Source organism: Trematomus bernacchii, unplaced genomic scaffold (genome assembly GCF_902827165.1).
Source record: "Trematomus bernacchii unplaced genomic scaffold, fTreBer1.1, whole genome shotgun sequence".
Lineage (NCBI taxonomy): Eukaryota > Metazoa > Chordata > Actinopteri > Perciformes > Nototheniidae > Trematomus > Trematomus bernacchii.
In genome coordinates, this window is record NW_022988050.1 from 10,137,954 (window position 1) to 10,159,516 (window position 21,563).

Consider the following 21,563-nt stretch of genomic DNA (forward strand, 5'->3'; position numbering starts at 1 on the left):
CCTGTTAGTTAGCCAAGGGATCCTGGTGTGTGTGAGGTGCTCCGCGGATTGGTCCATTTGGGCCAATCCGGTCATTTGTTGTTGATTTGGGTATTCACAAATCTCCAACGAGGCGTTCTGGGGCAGCATAGACAGGTCTTTTCTGTGTTAGAGTTTTACTCACTACAGGGTGTACTTTGAGGGTTTGTGACTCTGCAGACCGTTCACATGCATAAAAACCTTCATAACACACAAGGGGATGGGTAATAACCAGGAAAAGCATGACATGGGCCCTTTAAATTCCACTTTATTTTCATTGCACAGAATTTTCCTGGAACACTTTACAAACCTGTCATCAATGTTGGTTTAAAAAAGTATTCCTGGCTTTGGAAACATTAGGCTACTTGGGCAAACGTGTGAGATTATTTGTATAATACTACTAGTTCTACTGTCTCCAAGGTCAAGAAGGAGCTTTCACATCTGTATATCTTCATGTGCACTTATGCCCTGTGTCGTCTCCCTCCCTCCAGGAGGGCCAGGCGGCTGCTGTCCCGCACCCAGCTGAGGCACGCTTGTCGGCAGCCATGCGAGCAGATCACCTTGCGCAGGGTCACCCAGGGCCTGCCGCAGGGGCTGGTCCTCGCCCCTCCGCACCCCCACCCCAGCCTGAGGATGCGAGGCCCCATCGTCATCCACGACTGACCCTACACTGACCCTACACTGACCCTCTGACCCCCCTGCTGCATACATACTAACAGATTCTCACCTCATATTCTATCATTAAGTTCCTTTATTCCTTTAAAATGCCGTAATAATCCTGAACTCTAAAATAAGCTGGCAACAGAAGGATGTAATGAGCCGTGATGCAATAGAAACACCTGACCTGACTGCAAGTGCTGCCTGAATTTATTCCTGGGAATGTGTTTTCAAGTGTAAATACTATATTTGGGTGCATGCAAGTGTGTGGCAGAGAGAGAGAGTGTGTGTGTGCGTGTGTGTGTGTGAGAGCGAGGGGATGTTGAGCCATGTGCTGTTCTTAGTTTTTTATGGTTGGACATAACGACAGATCTTTTATGTGACTTCTTTGTGTTGATCGTGAATTGTTGTGAAGTTTTATCAGTTTGTATAAAGTTATTTTGGGTGGGGGCATGGGGTTGGATTATGATTAGGGTTGGGGTGGGTTTGCATTTGTGGGGTTCTTTCAATTTTGGAGAAGAGGCAAGTGTCCAACGCTGACGTTAAAAAGAGAATGCACTAAAAAAACTGAACGAGCGGCCTTTCTTTTAAAAAATGGCTGCTTTTAATTATGTTTTACCTGCAGTTTTTCACCCCCTTTTTAAATCAAGGAGCTGGAGCTGGTGTTCAATAATAATGACCTGGTGACATTACTTTACAAATCTTCAGGCTTGAAAATATAACAAGGCAAAGATATAGAGAGCTTACATGATACGCCTCTGTGATGAATCACTGTATAATATATTGTATATCTCATTAAAGTACTGTAAATCTACTCATCGTATTTCTATGGCCGACTGTACCTACCTAGCCCTAACATGGGTACTAAAGCACTTCCTTTGCAACAGAAAAGGGCATGGATCTGTCACACTTTCCTCAAGGCTGGGATGCACCGGCATCGTTTTGAGGCAGAAAAGATGAGCAACTTTTCCATGAGCTCTTTGCTAATATTCCCTCATTGTTCTTTAAAGCCAATTGTCAAGTTTATCCAGTTCCTTCTGCATGTTGCCAGAGGGCGTTGCCTCAAAAACATGCCAGGTTAACAAACCCAGCCTTCAGGTGTGTTTAATTATGAGTTTTTAAACTGGCATTGCCGACGCATGTCTTTGAGGTGAGAGCCTCCGCTGATGATTTCTTCTCTTTCATTCAGAATGTTTATGTTAGTGTTTCCTGTGTGTCATGTGTTGAGTTATGAATATGATGAGAATAATAATAATAAAAAAACAACACAATGCAAGATTATGGTGTCGAGTCTCAGTGTGTCATTTTGTGGTGCTACATCCTGACAGCCAGCATTATAAATAATACACATGGTGGCCTGTGTGTGGATATCAGAAAATACCCTCAAAAGATATGATGATTTGAAACAGTGATGAAGAGTGATGAGTGCTCTCAGGATATAAATCATGTTCTTGGAAGCTTAGTCTGCCTCAAGGTAATTCAGTGTTTTAGGTGTGTGTGTGTGTGTGTGTGTGTGTGTGTGTGAGAAATGTTTTTCCTTCATTGTAGCTTTAAAATGGGATAAAATGTGAGTCAACTGCTGTAATTATTTGTTTTCATCATATTTTCTATACAGAAATTCCCTTGCCCCTGAATGTGAAAATCATAATAAAAAAGGCAGAGTGTGAATGAAAATATTTAGATTGAACCTGACACTTTATAAATGGATTTGTCTTTCAGCTAGTCATGTGGGACTTCAGGGGATTAGAAAAGCCTCAGCAGATTTAACATGTTCATCATGTCTTTTTTTCTACATAGCCTAATATAGGCCTGTGTTACCGCTGCACATTAGAGTTTGTTTTACTTTTACTGTTACTATAGTGCCCAAATGTATCTGGACATCTGAACGTTATTTAATCCAAGAACATTCAAATTCAAAGACCATAATTTACCTTGGGCATTTACATGCTGCTGTGTTTTCTTGACATTTTACATTTTCATTCAGTTTAAACTTTACCCCTGCTTTTTTTTTTTTACCTCAAATTGCTGATACCATTAATAAAGATGATATATGGGCTGTCTGCTTAAAGGTTCCTCAGTATTATCCTTTACAGAGAAAGCTAAAACATCTACGCCATAGATACTCATTTGAAGTTGAAATTCGGAGCTTTGTGAGAGGTGCCTGAACGCAGCATCCTGTGCTGGACTCTGAGTGACCACAGTCACCACATGCACCCTGGGAAGTTCTCACACGCTCTCTTCATTATTTGCACCACTTTTCAATAAGACTATCAGCCCAAATAAAAAAACAGTTTATCAAAATCTTCTATGTTTGTTTGTCACAGGCGCTCGTGTCATTCTTGAATCGAATTATTAGCCGATTACCGCCGAAGCTCCAGTGGCGCAATCGGTTAGCGCGCGGTACTTATATGACAGTATTCAGCAGAGCAATGCCGAGGTTGTGAGTTCGAGCCTCACCTGGAGCACAGTTTTTGGATTGACCCTCACCTGGTTAAAATGGGACGTCGCATATAAAACACGTCACACAGTGATCCCCTACTACAATAACTGGGGTACTTCGAAGTAGTGCTATTTCTCCAAATACACACAAGAAAAGCTTCTTAGTTCCTGACAACAGGTGTGTTTACATGAAGTAACTGTGGACGTGTTGAATTACTGAACAGTTTGGACGATACGCCTTACAAAGCGCTGATCTGGCAAGTTATTTAATCAGAACCTGAAGTTAGAAATGATAAGATAAGATAAAAGAGGTAGGCTATATGTAACTAAAAATAAAATGAAGTGAAAATAGAAAATAGGCTACAAAACGAGATTATAAAGCAAAAGTGACAGTGTCGTAAACAATTATTAAGTCATAAGTCATTCAACTTGAACTCGTGTTTGTCTCTATTATTATTATTATTACTACATAATATAGTATATAATGTAAAAGAAGACAGATTAACACAGTATTACACAACACAATAGGCTATAATATGGTATGGGATATAATATATATATATAGTATGTTGACATGTAGTTATATAATATAACATAACAAAACATAACAAAACGTTAAACATAGTTATATAACAATATATATTATAATACCCATATATAAAAGATATTAAGCTACATTTAATCAATGGATGATGGACCAAGTACTTATTATTCTCCTTCTTATTTTTATTATAATTATTATTAGTGTACAAACGATGTTTAATGATATAAAAAGGTACTCATGTCAACTGTACTCTACCTCGATCTTCTCAGTTGTGCTGAACAATAGCTCCCCCTGCTGGCCGACAGTCAAAACTGCGACTATTGTAAACTTCTTCTTTCTTACCACTAGAGGGCGGTATAACTGCGCTGAACAGAGTCCACAGCTCCCGTAGCTCGAAATAAGTATTTCTATCTAGAGGTGCATTTATGTTCCTCATAAACATTTGGAAGGGTGACTGTGCAGAACCATTTTTGAATAGTCCACCTCCTGTCATTCTTACAATCATTTGTATTCATACATCTATTTATTGACTATCTATGTGTGTCCTCAGAGTCAAAACTAAAGATGCAGCGTTTAGTTTCTATGCACCATATATTTGCAACAAATCCCAGAAAAAATGCAGGTTGGCTGCAACTATAGCTTTTCTGTCTGCTGCTGCCTTTTATTGAATCAAATACAAATGAATTTCTCACACTGCACTCTTACTGTTATTCTGTATTTAGTTTGTTTTAAATGTCCTTTTTCTGTGGCCTTTGGCGACAGTTTTCAACTGCATTTGAATATCATTTTGTGGTGTACCTTATTTTTATTTTTGTATTTCATTGTTTTATAAAGGCAATTTGTATTTCCTTATTGCTGATATGTGCTATAAACAAACTTGCTTTGCCTTGACAAGTGGCATTTTAAATTGAGCCATTCAGAAATATTTTATCCTGGCAATCCTTTGAAGAACCTCTACATTGTGCTCATTTTATCATTGCATCTTAACATCTGTTAACTCAAACCATCAATCTTTTTTAAACATGATGTATTTCACTGTACATGACTGTAACATGCTGTATATATATAGGCCTGTCTGTGTATGTGGACGTGTGTGTGTGCTCTGTGTGAGTGTTTGTGTGCAGGTCTGTCACTCTAAGCCGTCTAAAGCTGGGAATGAACAAGCAGAAGATTGGAGTAATGATGTGACCCAGATGTCCCGGGTGCAGATCTCCAGGCTGAAAATGAGAGTGCAGATCAGGGTCTTGTACCTCCCGTTACCTCCCCCCCCCCCCCCCCCCTTCTATCCAGCCTGGGACACAATCACAAAGTATTTAACAGCAGGGAATATGTGTGTATGTTTGCAAGAAAGTGCTTATCATTTGAGGGAATGTTGTAGTGTGTGTGTGTGTGTGTGTGTGTGTGTGTGTGTGTGTGTGTGTGTGTGTGTGTGTGTTTAAGCTCTTCCAGATCCATGTAAACACGAGGGATCAGATTTTGGAGTGTGTGCCACTTGTTCTTGGTGTTCCGGATTAGACAAAACAGTTTTTTAATTTACTCTCCTCAGCTGCCTCCATAAGAAGCTAAAGCCTCGCATCACCCCACCAGAGACCCCCACGACCCCACCCCACAGCTCCTCCTCCTCCTCCTCCTCCTCCTCCCTCCTCACCCTGAGGTGACCAGGTGGCTGAACAATCACACACAACACCCTGACAGTACAGGCTCAGTGGGCCACTTTATTCAATGAGGAGTGCGGCAGTTGGAGTGACGCATCTGTACGTGTGGAAATATGTGTGTGTGTGTCAGTTTGAGGGATTGAGGGGAAAGGGGACAAAAGACTGAGAGTTTAATATTAGGGATAAGCTGCGATTGAACATCCTGATCAGAGCAGAATGATCAAATTCTGCCAATGATAATCCCCCATCTTGGAAAATTCAATACCACTCGGCTGCTCACTCACACTCTGTGCAACACGCTTACACACACACATACACACAGTATTTAAGCAGGGTATTAATCTGACCTGTGTCTCATAACCCAGCTTGGTTCCTTGGGGAACTGTTATGATATCTGATGAGTTTTTCATTAATAAGACACAAGTCTAATCCTGAGGGAGGACCACAAAATGACAACGGATAAACCCAGCTTTCCCCTAAAAGACACACACACACACACACACACACACACACACACACACACACACACACACACACACACACACACACACACACACACACACACACACACACACACACACACACACAGATCTAACTAGACATCTTTATACACACATTTACACTCATGTTTATGCCTTAATCCCCTAATCCCAGTTTTTTTCCCTCCAACCTACATTTTTTTTCTTTGCACGTCTTTGTTATTCTAATGAATGAAATATCTTTATTCATAATGTGTGGAGAAGAAAGAGATCTACCAACGTATTAATTATTTTTGCTGATTTAAATACAAAAGCCCTTGTACTGTAGATGAAAGGGTTCATAACACTTGCAAAGAATCTGCCTGATTGTCCAAGGGTTTCTCTTTTTGGAAAGGCCTTATTTGAGAGGTCATAGCCTCCTCTGGCTGCATCACACTGTTGCTCCTGATTTCCATCCAAGAACCAAGTGTGTGTAAAAATGTAGCGACCTGGTGCAAAACCGTAAGCGTGAGAAAGCTAAAAAAATGGCGCAGAGAGTTGTAAAAAAAAAAAAACGAAGCAAAGAGGGAGTATGTGGTTTCCTTCAACTGCTGGTGAGCGCCAGAAACATTGTCTTTGTGCTCTAAGATTCTAGAATAATCCTCATCCAAGCAGCAAGGTGCTCCAACTGTGAGTTATGCAAAATGTTTTATGGAGAAAATGATTTTTTTAACCAGGTACTCCTGAAAGAGATCCTTACATTCCCTAACTCCAACATTGGATAACTGTTTGACGCTGTGAGATGTATAATTAATATCGCTCAAGATGAGACCAGACAGTGCTCATTCAAAACAAGTACTAATTACGTCCGGTAATGCAGCTCTTTGACAGATTTTGGTTATTGAATCCTTTATTTCCATGGAAGACTTCCTTATTGTTCCCAAAGTTATTGTATGGTGCAATGGAAGAGGAAACGAGTGCATTGAACTTATGAATTTCTCTGGTTCAAACTGAAGTTTGATCTGTTGCACCCTCCCCCCATACACACTCCCATTTTCTATAGTCTATGCTGAAATACTACCTTGACCCAGACGGAAGTTCCATATTGTGCCCGTTGGTAATCAAGCCTTGGGTACAGTGTATGTTTTCAGATGTGTGTGGTGGCATGATTAAGTTTGAGATGCTTCCAGCTTTATCTGCATCCCCCCCTGTGGCTTTAACTGTACCAGCTGACCAGATGATCCAGTGGAGTCAATCACAACTGTCGCAAGTTGTGACAGACATAGAAGCTGCACATTGAAAACACAATAAGCTATTGAAAAATATACAGTAAAGAAGTTAATTTTGAGAAGCTGGAAACCAGTACAATCAAGACTTTAAGAGTGAACAATAGCCTATATGATTTGGAGGAGGGTCGAAACTATAAGACTAGTATTTTTTAGATATGCATAATTTTGGAGAAGGTGATATTCTCTTCAAATGAATTGTTCTCCAAGTTGTCAAAGTAAAAGGTGATGTCATTCAAAGCACTGTTTTGTCGAGTACTAAACTCAAAGATAATTAGTTTATGATATGAAACAATTAAAAGCATCTGAAAGACTGAAAACAGCATTTTCTGTCATTGTTGCATGAATAATTACTTTCACAACTATTCACGCAATTATTTGTTGGTGATTATCTTATTGATATGTCGACTAATCTTTGCAGCTCTACAGTCAATCATAGGGGTGTTTGAACCTATTGAGCTGCTAAACAAAAAGACAGCAGTACTTTACAGAAAATACAACTCAAGAAAGATGCCACATCCTAATTGAATTCCTAAAGATTTATTTAAATGAGCTTCACAACAGATCCCTGAAAGGGGTTACATCATGTAGTTAATTTATGAAAATGTGTTGGGACTTGAAGATAAAATTGATCCTTCAATTTCTAAACATCCTTGTCATCATAATTTATATTTAATAAGATTTCTTCCCTTGTGAGGTACTTTAAAACAAATAAATCATGTTTGATTAATCATTCAAACGTGCCTTGACAAGATTTGGGTTACAAGGAAGGGAGTGTGGGAAACATACATACAACATTCTTTAAATAGTATAATTTCTAAAGAAATTACAGTCAAATTGAACAATACTTGCTTCTGTTGGAGCCTCCCACTGGAGCCCTTCATGCACCCCTGCTGTACTTTCATTAGGGTTGCGATTGTTATTTTCTCCGGGGCACACGTGAGCGTGGTGACTTCAAAACATGTAGAGGATGATTATTATGATAAAGTATTTTAATCTCAACCGTGCAACCTTTGATTTTATTTGTATTTGTATTCTCTAGATACCGGTTGCAGTTGATCTACTTCCACCACGGCGTTGAATGTTTTTATTTCAAGACTGACCCCGCCTATCTAGACTTGCTTCGGCGTAAGCAAAAATATCGAGTGCATCATAGAACTTCGGTAATAGACCAATGAGAATCTAGTATGGCACAGGGGCAGAGCTAATTGACAGAAGAAGCAGCCAATTAACAGACGTTTCGCCCTGACGTTGTAACCAATCACCAAGCATATGCCAAAAATAACACCTCCTCTTGTTCAGCACCCAAAGTCGAAGGATAGCTCTGGCCTTTCAATTGAAGAAAGTGCTAGATTTGTCAGTGTTGTATAATATAACCAATTTTCAGTGTCCATATTTGTTTTGGATCGATCGGAATAGTCTTCATTTTATGTGAGAGACAGAACTGGCGTCAAACATGCGTAAAAATCAACGCTGTCCAAGCAGGGAACCACCGAGAAAGGAATTATCGCCGCTCATCTGAGGCCAATCTCGATTATTTTTGTCAAATAAGGAAACATAACATAGCTAGCTAGCGAACGTTAGCTTCGTAGATAGCTAGGTAACCGACATATCTTCACACAAAAGCAGAATCCAGCAGATAATCAAGATTGGATCTACATTCGCAACAGCAGGAAAACGTAAGTAGCATGCTAGTATGTGCGCTAACGTCATTAGCTTGAGTTTGACAAGCTGGGGAATTGCGTTGGCACCAACGACAGCTAACTGTTAAGTTAACATTAGCAAGTCAGCTAACGCTAGCTCATATCAACACACTAGCAAACTAGGCCTTTCCGTAGAGGGAGCAGTGTTAAGTGGAATTGAGTTCAGCATGTAGTTAGTGGATTGGTATTTAAGACAGAAACGCATTTCCAAAAACAATCAAACGGTTCATGCAACATATATCGTGTTGTGCAATAACGTTTGTGTTGAATCAAACAATTGTCCAAATAAAACCTGACTTATCATCTGAAGTTACAAAGTAACTTAGCTAACGTTAGCGCCAAGGCTTGTGAGGCAATTTTGAATTAAGCAAATTTAGAGTAAACATATTTTTAACAGTTAAACGACATGTTGGCCTCCAGTGTTTAGTCTGGTCCCAAACGAGCTAATCTAGCATGGTGTAGGCTACACTAGCTATAACCAGCTAATGACAGTTTAGCGGACTTTGTCATATGGGTGTCAATGGTTAGCTATGTGATGTTAGCTTGGCCGTGTAATGGTATTTCTGACGATATAACAGTATATTTAAACAAGCGCACAGCCACAAACTGATGTGATAACTATTTATTTCATTATGTACCCAAATAGCGATACTAACGTCCACAATTTAGCGTTAAAATGTATGATCAGACTGCATTCAATGCCAGTTGGATAGCTAACTTACTGTATGTTCTGTTGTGTATGCAGTGACCTTAGAGGGTAATTATAACCGCAAGCCCCCCTTGTACGTCTAGTATCGTTGTTGAAGCCCGTGAAATCAGTCCGTACACATTCAATATAATCTAAGCAGATAACAAGTAATTTTAGTCACAAGCTGCTGGTAAGGTGTTTACAACCAGTCATGTTTTACTGCGGCAGCAGCACTGCTCCTCCCAACACTTGAGCCCTTCTCTACTGCTCATTATTTACGTATAATATAGAATATTAAATTGTTTACTTAGGTAAATAACAGTTCAGTTGGTATTGTGAAGCCGGAAAACTGTCTATAACAGCGAAATTATAATAACAAGAGAATGGAAACTAAACATAAATAAATATATAATTAGCTACTACTATTTATAGTTTCTACTATGTTTAAACTGTTACCATTGTATTGCATTTTAACTGGTCAAGAATAGCTGTGCTGTTCAAAGTTTGTTATGCCTCAGTTGCCATAAACATATAGCAATAGATATAGCTGTACCATCAGTCCACTGATGATACAGTAACCCCTTCATATGTTTATGTCTTTGGGAAATATACATATATTGCTTATATGCTATGCTCTATTAGGGAGGGGCGGGTCCATAGGCACAGGACAGCAGGGTTTGTCCTGAACATTAATGATTGCCCAAGCTCCTTATTTTGCTTCAGATATACAGCAGTATAGTGCTACATAGTCAACTATAACTCTTGTTGTTTTATTATTTATGATAATTATATATATATATATATATATATATAGAGAGAGAGAGAGAGAGAGAGAGCAGAAATGCCACAAGCAATGCAAACAGTTCTCCTTCAACGTAATTTCTCCTAAGAGTTGTTGTTAAAAGTGAATGTTTTTACAGTTGGAACATTTTATATGACCTGAGATGATCAAGCCATTTTAAATGTTTCTAGTATAGAGTAGATATTTGTCCTATAAGCTAAGGCTTATGATACATTAGCATTCATCATCAATTTTGCATTGTGCAGAGTTGAAATGTAGCCTTGCAGTCACCCTACTCAGCTTCTCTAGTATATCAGATGGTGACAAGGTGCACAGGTGACCCTGTATATGACATCACTTGGTGTTGGGCTTGTGCCCTGCATGCTAGATACGGGAGGAGTTAAATAGCTGATAATCTTATCCGAGTCAGCAGTCGGTGTGTAAAGACTGAGAAGCAGATGGAACACAGTGTCAGTATGAGACTGAGACACTCAACAAGCTCATTTTAGAGTTTGACGGATCTTAAATGCTGTGACTTATGGAACATTGTCTCTCAAGATGCCTTAAAAATAATGTAAATCACAATATGAGCCCACATTGGTACAAATATTCTCACTGACAAGCTAGTTTAACCATTTGGAATTGGAATTCATTGGTCTCATTTGCTAATGTGGGTTATTGTGTTAGGGTAAGAAGAACATATCAACATGAAGGCAATTGTGTAACTTGGAATATAAACTTTTGCATTGGAGTAATTCACAGTTTCAAGCTTATCAAATATGTTATGCTTTTCCTGTCTAAAATGGTAAACTTACTGAATAATACCTTTATGGTTTTTGACCAGACAAACAAGACATTCAGATTACCAAGTCACAAAACTTGTCATTGAATTTATCACAGGGAAGGGAAGGATCCATCAATAATAATGAAAATAATTATTCCTGCAGACCTAATATATAGTTGCCCTCAGTAAATTGCACTGCACTGCTGTGGTTTATGGATACCTGTTCTTAAATATTTGTTATTTACAAGTTGTGATGATTTAGTTAAGTTTCTACTTAGTATCTTGATAAGACGGTTTATGTGTAAACTGCTGCCAGGATTGTAGCTGAACTGTTTCTTCTTAAAAATTCAGACAACACAGAACCATCAAATGCGCAATTGCCTCTATAACTGAAACAATTAGTCTAGTAATTGATGAGTCACTCCTCAGAAAAATAATCTGCAACAACTTTGATCGATTAATCACTACTTCTTTTTAAATCAACGTATTTGCACATATCTGCTGGTCTCGACTTCTCAAATATGAATGTATGCTGCTTTTCTATTGTTTATGCCATTGGAAATGTATTATCCTTGGGTTTCTAAGCTTTGGTCTGTCAAAACAAGATATTTAAAGTTTACTCTCAGACCTTGTAATGAGCCTGGACTAAATGTCAAAAACAAAAATAATACTAATCATAAAAATAATCATCAGTTGCCGCCCTTGTTGTCTCTCCCTTCGTGTTGTACCATGTCAGACAAGTAAGTTGTGGTTGTAAATGTTGGTTCCTCCACTCTCTCTGCAGATGAGTGGCCCTTCAGATCTTATCTGTTGTGAATTACAAAAGTGAAATTAAGGTCCATTATAAAACAGAATGACATAAGAAAAATTAGATTCTTATTTTGCAGATTTCCTCCTTGTCTTCAATGATCATTAGTTAATTTAGTTTAAGGAGGGTAAAACTTGTCAATACATTTTTTGCATTTATTTTAGTTTCAGACATGTTTGATTTAATTACTTTAAGACATCTATTCGGTTGTTTTAACAACAGAATATTCTTACTATAAACCTTAGATCATTGGAAAAAAGGCAACTTAATGTACACAATATAAATAGTTGCATTGTATCGACATACAAATACAGTTAATTCAATTGGAGCCAATATAAAATATACATCTTTTTGCACTGTTAATGTAAACAATAACCTTATGTCTTGCCTGCACTTTGATGCTTTTGTCACAAGGATTGCAGAGATTTACCTTTATCAATCTAGTTTTGAAAAAAGCATCAAGGCTGTCAAGTGTCTCTCTTGATCTAAGTAAAAAGCTATTGGTTGGCAGAGGAAACGAATGCATGAGAGCAAGTGGTAACGATTGATTTCCATTGACTGGTATGATCCAGGAGTTGTATGTTCGACCTTGGAAGCACCCTGCGTCAGATCAGTGCACAAAGGACAGAAGAAGAAATGTAGTGTCAATAAAGTGTGTGGAAGTGCTTCATGTTGGATCTTTGTACCCTTTTGTCATAAAAGAAACGTAAAAAGGGAGGCAAGGTCAGAGTACAAGTTAAATTGGTTTCAGCAGTTAAGATAAAAGACAGCGTTAAATATGTAACACTTAAGAATTGTAGTTTTTGAATAGACACAATAAAAAGGTGTGCCTTAGAAGTCCTAACTGATACACAGGGGATCAATTCCACTATATGAGCTGTGTCCCAATTTAGTGTTGCCTGCTCCAAAGTCCGTATTTCAAGACTGAATACGTAATAACAGTTCGATGCGTCTGTCCCATTCCAGAGGCTTCTCCAAATGCGGCTGTGAAATTTGACCCGGTGTATCCTCTGCAGTCCTCGCTCACTACCCTACAATCCACCCTGAGTTGGTGTGTTTAATGGTGCATTCACTAGCTCTTCCTCACCTTGTTAATACCGGGAAACATCACATATTCGTGTCATAATTACCAGGTATATTCCTTTTATGTGGTCGTCAGTCACCGAGTCCATAACATGGTCTGGATATGCAGCACCTGATTTAATGCGTAATTGTATTTGTAATTTTGTGCGTCTTTAGAGTTCACATTGTGTGTAATTCATGTCCTTTGTGCTCCTTTTTAATTTTAAATTACACCCATATAGTGATTTGGTGTCAGCGACCATGAAGTAAATTAACTTTATTTACAATTTATTCCAGCCTGGTATTAAAACACAAGTAGTCTGAATACATTTGAACATCAATAAAACAACATACTGCATCTGTCGTCCATAGTCCAAATGTGAAAGTGGGTTCAGTAAGATATTCCACGCGTATCTAACTCAACCCATTTGAATTGCTCATTGGCTTATGTTTCATAATCAAAATCCATGATTCTCTGCCTTGTGATAGGAAGACATTTATCATTCAATTCAATTCGATGTTACTGTAAAAGTGGAATTTTGGTCTGGAAACATATGGGTTGAAGCGGTCTTTATTGGTTCAGTTTGATCTTAGGCACAGAAACCTCTCAGATTGTGACTGAAACAATATTAATGGAGATTTCGGGGAAATGTTTTGATTTCATGGAGCAGAGGTTTGTTGTATTTACTTTTCGTTGTCCTTGTCCAAGCGTAGCTTTGCTCCGTAGTTCCTATCTGAAAGAAATGAAACCCCGCAACCAGCCAGCATGAGTTAAGACTGCAGAGAATGTGAGTCGATATTGAGATGACATTTTCTTTACGTAAAAACTGTATTAGCGTATTATCCTATTAGCAGAAGTTAGCAGGCTTGCTAGACTGCTTGCCTAATGTTCATAAGCACGAGTTCACTACATTATCTTCTGCAGTTTGTCCTGTTGCCACCCTCAGTCGGCTATTCTTTCAGGCCTACTTCAATGTCACAAGGCACAGGAAGTTAATGATTAACTTACCAAGAAACAAGTAACTAAAGCTTTGTCACAATAACATGAGAGAAAATGGATGTGCTTGTAAGCTAATGTAGCTAACTCTTGATGCTAGCCAATTGTGGTTGGACAGCATGTCATTATTTAGGGCTTTATAATTTTACGATATGCAGGAAACACGGACAAAATATTGACATTTATTACTAAAATTAAGTTATCTAATATATTGGAATTTGCTAAAATGTGGATGCAGTTGTCCCTATTTTAATTTGTTTTCTCTCATAATGCCTTCATAAAGACGAATGAAAAGACATAAACTACGCTGCAAAGTTTTGGTGTCGGTTATCAAAATATCTGTTTCTCTTCTCTCGGTTTTTTAAGGGCTCCACACACGTGTGTGCCGGGTTTTGGCTCAGCTCCTGCAATTCTTATTTTATTATTTTGAAACACATCCTTAGTTGTTTTAATGAACATCAGTGTGCGAAAAAGCACACGTCCCACCGTCCGGGACGTGTTATTTACAATATCGGACAAGTAGATCTTTAAATTGACTTGTCCGATGGACAAGTGACATTTTTCGCCCTTATTTATTGACAAATTATTGATAAATTCAGCTTACAAAAGGCAGAACTAATTCGTAAATTGTCTGTGTCCGCCATTGTTGTGGTTTTGCTTGTCGATTCCTAAGGAAATGCATCTCGCCGCTTTCTGTACTGTTAAACGGGGGCGGGGCGGACGTGTAGCACATAGGCAGGCTTGGGAAGCAAAACTCGGTTCCGAGTAAGAACAAATAAGTTAATAACAATTGTCCGGTACCGGGATTAATAAGAGTTGTGAGGACAGGAGGCGGAGGCCGAGCCCCGCGGACCGCAGCTCTCTCTCCCTATGCTCCGTATCGTGTTGCCGTATCAGCTGATTTGCTGCCCGTTTAACAGCCTCATATTTGTCAAACTTTCTTATGTTCTTTCTCTAACACGTAATGAAGGTTATTAAGCGTTTTAGCTCCTATATTGTTAATATTGACCGCCATTTCCTTTATGAATTAAATCAGCCTCCCTGTCTGTGTCCTCGCGCTGTCCTCACATCCCCGGACCCCCAGACTCGGAGGAGCACAGGAATGTCAGTAGGCCTATTGTTTATGAAGCAGGGTATAGAAAGTACATTATTTAAATGAAAATACAATTTATTTACTTTTACAAACAGTGAGCAGCTGGGCAGCTGCAGCATGTTTATTGCAGGACATGTGTTGGACACACAGACTGTGTGGTGGACTCTGTCTCACAGGCAGGTTGCAGTGTAACATCAGAGGAGACTGGGCCAATTGTACATTGCCAAACTGCACCACTTAGAACTAACTAAACAATTATTTTTATATAATTGTATTCAATAACCGTAACAAAATTAAACAGTATGAAGTGATTTTTAAATAGGAATACAGATTTGACTTAAAGGTTGGGTAGGTAAGTTTGAGAAACCGGCTCGAGATACACTTTTTGTTATATTCCATGGAATGCTCTTAACATCCCGATAGCAATGAATATCTTAAGTGCTTTGACAACAAATCCATAAAAATATTTCATCTGTGGAAGCCGTAGTACTGTAAAAAGCCCGACCAATCATTTTAGCCGGCCCGGCAAAAATAACTGGATGGCCAACCTGCCTGTCAGACTTCCATCTGTGCGGTTTCTCCAAAATTACCTACCCCACCTTTAATGTTTTCATAAATATATTTTTCTCCCAGTTTGTCATGGGACTTATTTTTACCCTCTCAACGAACCAGAATCGAGAACCAAAAAGAACCGGAATCGTTCAAATCCAAACGATACCCATCCCTATGTGTGATGCAGTAAAATCTTACCGTAAAAACCGTGGGAAAATGTAAAATACGATGCCGATTTTTCTGGACAAGTGAAAAATGTATTCGGACAAGTAAATTGCCAAACTCACTTGTCCATGGACAAGTACTCTCTAAAAACCTTTTCTTACACTGAACATAATTAATTGATAATCATTAAATAGCATATCTGAATATTACTTTGTAAATTGTTTACATTTCATTCATCCGCCTCATGAATGAACCCTATTTCTGATGACGATGTGCTTAAACTGTAAAACACAGAATTTAAAATATAAAACGGATTTCATAGGGCCTTCATTAATAACCTGTATTTTATGACTCTGCATGATGAACAGTTTTGCGTAAGATGCTCTTGTCTGTCAGCTTGGTAGATTGTTACTCACTATAGTGTTATTTTTCAGTTATTCATGAAAAGCAACACCAAGGGAAACGGTCATACTCAACTAAATGTAGGATATGGGTTTGGCATTTTCTGGAGAAACACTTGAAATTACTTTAATTATATTTTTTAGGTAAAAAGCCATTAGTTGCGAACATTCAGACTGTAATCAAATCAAAATCATATATTGATCACACCGAGCTGATGACTCCCAAATCAGTCCATCATATTGCAGCATACTTTATGTACTGATGTGCTGGAAGCTGTATGTTAACCTTGCTTCCAGGATAGCATTAACTTATTTGTGCACTGCTCTCACAGCGGCACTCAGGCTCTCTGCAGCATTATGTAATCCCGACCTTCCACTTCCCTCTTCGTAGCCACAGTGGTTTTTGGCAGACGTGTGCGTCTTCGCATGAGGGGGTGTTGATTCTCGACCTGTGGTTCCAGCTCGGGTGACGGCAGTTTTGAGGGGGTTAAGTGGTTAGGAGTTCCTTGTTTCAGTCTGATGTCTCAATGGAGATATTTCCCAGTGTATTTTTACCAGCAGTTTAATAAAACAATTGTCAGACAGAGGAATCTTATAGTATCTGCATGTGTTTTTGCAGTCTGCATGTCTCCTTCCAGGGTCTGGCTGCTGCGACTGCTTTAATGGATGGATGATGCAACTCCCCTTTCCTCTCTCTACCAGGCGGCTGTGTGTGTGTGTGTGTGTGTTTCTTTTAGAGCGAGTGAGGGAGAGACATAGAGAGGGGGATGTCGCTGAATGAAGCTTAGCCTGGATGTTTGCCCTGCAGGGTGGGTGGTTGCTAGGCAATGGCAGTGTGTTTGTTTTATTTTTAGAGAGAATCACTGCTGGTGAACATAACAGATTTCTCTTTCTATCACACACGTATGTGAACGCACTTTCTTACCATACATGAACATATAGGTAATTGTGAGTGGCAGAAGCTAGTGCTGAGAGCTTGATCGAGGGAATCCTGTTCATTCAATCCTGTAGCAGAACGACAGGAGAAATGTGAATGGCGTGGCCCGATGCCCCACCCTGGACATGAAATCTAAACCGGCCTGGCATATTTATAGAGTGCCTTTTTCTCGCACATAGACTATGACACTGCACACATGCGCAAAACACACACACACACACATAGGTTCTTCCTAAACCAGCTGAAGTCACTCCTTGCATGTACCAGCCTTTTTTGGGCACATGCCTGTCATGCCGTGTGTGCACTCGTGGGAGGTAATGCAGGGAGAGAAATCAATATGTTGAAAAAAAAAGACATGCTCAGAGCACTTTCAATATATATTTTTTGCTTTATATTGATTTCGAGATCTCATGAGCTCTAAACCAGCCAACCAATACATACTGTAAGTAGCTTTCAGAAGCAGTTGATGACATTTAGGTCAGAATTGATTGGTATTATGGGAAAATATAGTGCAGGTCATAAAATGCCAAAGATATGGTGGGGTTGAGGCTGCTAGGGTCTTCAGGTACAGTTGCTAGCAACAGTAGACAAACAAAACATGTCTGACCCAATGAATGAAATACTACTAACGTAAAAAAACTGTAAACGTTGCAATTTTAGGGGCCTTTTCATTTTCGTATACAAGAAAAGGCTCTTCTTCAGTCAGGCAATTTAAGGCTGATGCAGATTAGTTATCTACATTGAAAATATTTCCATGTTCCTCATTCAAAAGCCTCTGCCTCATTTGAACAGTTACCTGTGTCTAACTGGGTAGATCACAATATGAATACATTATTCTATATTTAACTAACTTCAGTAGCAATTCATTACAGTTTCACTCAGCAACTAAACTCTTCATACCTTCACATGAGGTCTGAAAAAATCCCCCCCCCCTTCATGCCACTGAATTTTTCCCGTAGCAACTTGAATTATTAGAAAAATATAACCGACATATCAATTTATTGTTTCTTCTTTTTACAAATGTATACATTCTACCAGGGGATGACCTCAGTTTAAAGCAACCGCCTCCATTGGCTCTGTTAGCTTGTAGCTTGCAACAAAACAGTGCAGGAGACTGTGTTGGTCAATAAATTACATTCAAGTGCTCCTTCCTGGTGCACTCTTATCTTTCGGTGTCTGATAAGCCTTCAAACTCATTGGTCTGAACTCAACAAACTGGACTTCCTGGAATACATTTAATTGTCGAAGAACAAAAACATAGACAGAAGAATTCCCATTCAGCTCTGCAGGTGAACACCTTGCTGATTCAGTAATGTGATGTCCTGTCAACAAATCAATGGTACTAATAGTATTAGTTACCTTGTGCTCCGAGTAAAAGAGGTGATGTGTGCTCACAGAAGCTTTACTGCTGCAGTGTAATCCTCAGCTCTGGAGTTCCTCCTTGCTATCTTTGTCTTGTTGTTGGGCACTCACCATCCCTTGAGTAATTAAAAGCACTCTGTAATCACAGAAGAAAGGAACCTACTGAATTACTGACACTAAAAACGGCTGATTTGCAGAGGGATTTATATGATAAATACAATTTATGATATGATCTCACAAAAGGAGCAATTCTTGCTCGACTGGCATGTTATATCTTAAACATTAAATAAAAATGACTTGTAATATAATATGTGAGAAAATTATTTACTATTTCGACTTTTGTAAATCATAAACACATACAATATCAACTACAGTTATGGTAATGCTTTCTTCCCTTTTGGATTTTTTTCCCTTATATTTACAGTCAAAATAAAGTTAAACATTAACTAACACATTTTTTAAATGAAGTTAAGAATTGATATTGCCTACATCAATTATAGCTCCGACCAATACTGATTTTTTTAAAACATTTTCACGCTTATTTCACTCGCGTAACGCATGCTCAAATCAAACACTGGTGCAGCCATATTCTGAGGCTGTTTGGTTCAGTGTAAATAAATAAAAGACAGCATAATGGTAGATCTCCCTGACTATAGTATTACAGATTTTGTGTAAAATATGTTACTGTAATGGTATCACTTTCTAAATGACTTCAAACCTAGATGAGTTTTTCTGGACTGCAACATCAACACCAATATCTAATATTAATATTGAGCCATTTATTGGTCTACCTCTATTACTAACTCTGTATAAAGTGAGTACATTTATGCTACAGTAGTGCAATGAAAGTATCTTCTTTGTCCTAACTAGTGATGGTGTAATCTTAATCCTGTATAAACCCTCCCTTTCCCTTTGTTAATAGCTATAGGCAGCAATGGGTGCATTCCTGGACAAGCCGAAGACGGAGAAACATACTGCCCACGGTGATGGCAATGGGCTGCGCTACGGCCTGAGCTCCATGCAGGGCTGGCGGGTGGAGATGGAGGATGCCCACACAGCGGCGGTCGGCCTCCCCCATGGACTCACCGACTGGTCCTTCTTTGCTGTCTACGATGGCCACGCAGGCTCCCGGGTGGCCAACTACTGCTCCGGCCACTTGCTGGAACACATCTTGTCAGGAGGGGCCGAGTTCAGTTCAGGATCCGGCTCCGTGGATGGCGTGAAAGACGGTATCCGCTTGGGCTTCCTGAACATTGACGAGTACATGCGCAGCTTCTCCGACCTGCGGCAGGGCCTGGACCGCAGCGGATCAACGGCCGTGTGCGTGTTGCTCAGCCCGACACACCTCTACTTCATTAACTGCGGCGACTCGCGGGCCGTGCTGAGTCGAGAAACCAAGGTGGGCTTCTCCACCCAGGACCACAAGCCCTGCAACCCCCGTGAAAAGGAGCGCATCCAGAACGCTGGCGGCTCAGTCATGATCCAGAGGGTAAACGGCTCCCTGGCTGTGTCCCGTGCCCTGGGGGACTACGACTACAAATGTGTGGATGGTAAGGGCCCCACGGAGCAGCTGGTGAGCCCCGAGCCCGAGGTGTACGTGTTGGAGCGGGCGGCCGAAGGAGACGAGTTTGTGGTGCTTGCGTGTGATGGAATCTGGGATGTCATGTCCAACGAGGAGCTGTGTGAGTTTGTGCGCTCTCGACTCCTGGTGTGCGATGACTTGGAGAAGGTCTGTAACTCGGTGGTGGACACCTGTCTGCACAAGGTAAGCTTTTATTTCTCATTATTTATTTATTCTATCTATGTACATTGTGGATGAAAGTGTATACAATGTTACATGCTTTTTAGCTTAGTCTTTAAGCTAAGAGCTATTGAACATAACTTAGACTGAAATGCCAATATTAAGTTGGATAGTTGAAATCCAGTGTGTGTATGGGACAGAGGGTTCCCTAATAAAAGCAAAGCACTACAGTGTAGCGAAGGCTCCAATGACAGGCAGGTGCTTTGGTGAAGGTCAATAAGGGAAGATAGATTTATCTGAATGCTTCTATTAATTGATTAATTCTAGCCATTTGCAATAATATAGAAAAAAGTGTCATGATGAGGTTGTAGTTTTATTTCAATTCTGTTTCAGATACCTCTTCTGCATATTAAATGCGTTCATCAGTTGTGCCTCCTATTCTTAGGATTTTGAAAAGAACAAAATAACTAAACATATCTTTTCATAATACAACTTAATATACTGGAATACATTTTGAAAACCTGCATCAGAAGATAACAAAATGGGCTAATGTTCTCTCTCAGTGAGAGATCATAAAAATCGGATTATTAATAATGTATTATTGCTTTCAATTCAGTCCCTCCCTGTTGGCTTTCTTAGCTATCGATCCAAACAAAAGCACAAATAGCTTTTTTCACTCCGCTGAGCTCATGCTGCACTCCACATCTTGGACTTTGCCTTCCGAGTGTCACCTATTTTGTGTCTCGAGTACTCCAAGAACCAACAAGTGCACAGCAGCCTAGTTATTTTTACTTTACTGGATGGGTAATCTCAAGTAACAGCCACACGCTGTCATAAATCTCCTCTGCTGCCACTGCCTTTTGTGATGTGTGTGACACTGTACACTTACTGTAAGCTACTCTGACCACATTGACTTTTACAAAGCAATCAGAAGGTACATACATTGGTTTAAAGCAAGAACTCTATCTTGTCACTAACTGTTTGTGTCATATAAATGCCAATTAATATGTTGTTCATTGTTCAGGAAATTACCACCAGCCATAGGCCGAGCTTTGCTTTTTCTACAATACGTTTACATTTGAATAAATTCCATAACATTTAGAGATTTTAAAGGCCATAGTGTTGTCACAACTTTGGCCATTTAACTTCAATACTGTGCTCAAACATTTTTGACATCCCAAACCATTTATTAATACTCGGGAAGAATTATGAGCGGACTAGTAACAGATATTTTAATATAAATGCTTTCACCACCCCTAATGGTCTGAACTGGACATGTTACTCTGTAGATATGAACTTCTTTCAGCTGGATGTTTACACTATTCGTTTTTTTCTTCTCCTGTTTCTATGAGTAACGACACTACTGGCTTGTTGCCTAGCATTTATTTTGACAGGCAAAGCCCTGACTGAGTTAAAACAAAACAAAAGGAAG

General features: G+C 39.4%; 2 protein-coding genes and 1 non-coding gene across 6 annotated transcripts in view; all 3 read left to right on the forward strand.

Annotated features, from left to right (window-relative positions):
• Positions 1–1,489, forward strand: part of mta3 (metastasis associated 1 family, member 3) — a 33,129-nt gene extending 31,640 nt beyond the window's left edge. Inside the window, 1 exon segment of the mRNA XM_034119268.1 lies at positions 510–1,489. Within this exon segment, the coding sequence (XP_033975159.1) occupies positions 510–681 (172 nt within the window). The 3' untranslated portion in view covers positions 682–1,489.
• A 1,557-nt stretch (positions 1,490–3,046) lies between these two features.
• trnai-uau lies at positions 3,047–3,140 on the forward strand. The gene is made up of 2 exons: positions 3,047–3,084; positions 3,105–3,140. It is a non-coding gene; the product is annotated as a tRNA-Ile (tRNA).
• A 5,214-nt stretch (positions 3,141–8,354) lies between these two features.
• Positions 8,355–21,563, forward strand: part of ppm1bb (protein phosphatase, Mg2+/Mn2+ dependent, 1Bb) — a 38,653-nt gene continuing 25,444 nt past the window's right edge. For all 4 annotated transcript variants that reach the window (XR_004555037.1, XM_034119107.1, XM_034119106.1 and 1 more), the window contains exons 1-2: positions 8,355–8,736; positions 19,313–20,155. Coding sequence is in view for 3 of the 4 variants with exons in the window: in XM_034119107.1 (XP_033974998.1) it covers positions 19,325–20,155 (831 nt within the window). In the remaining variant the exon portion in view is untranslated. The remainder of the gene's footprint in view (positions 8,737–19,312; positions 20,156–21,563) is intronic.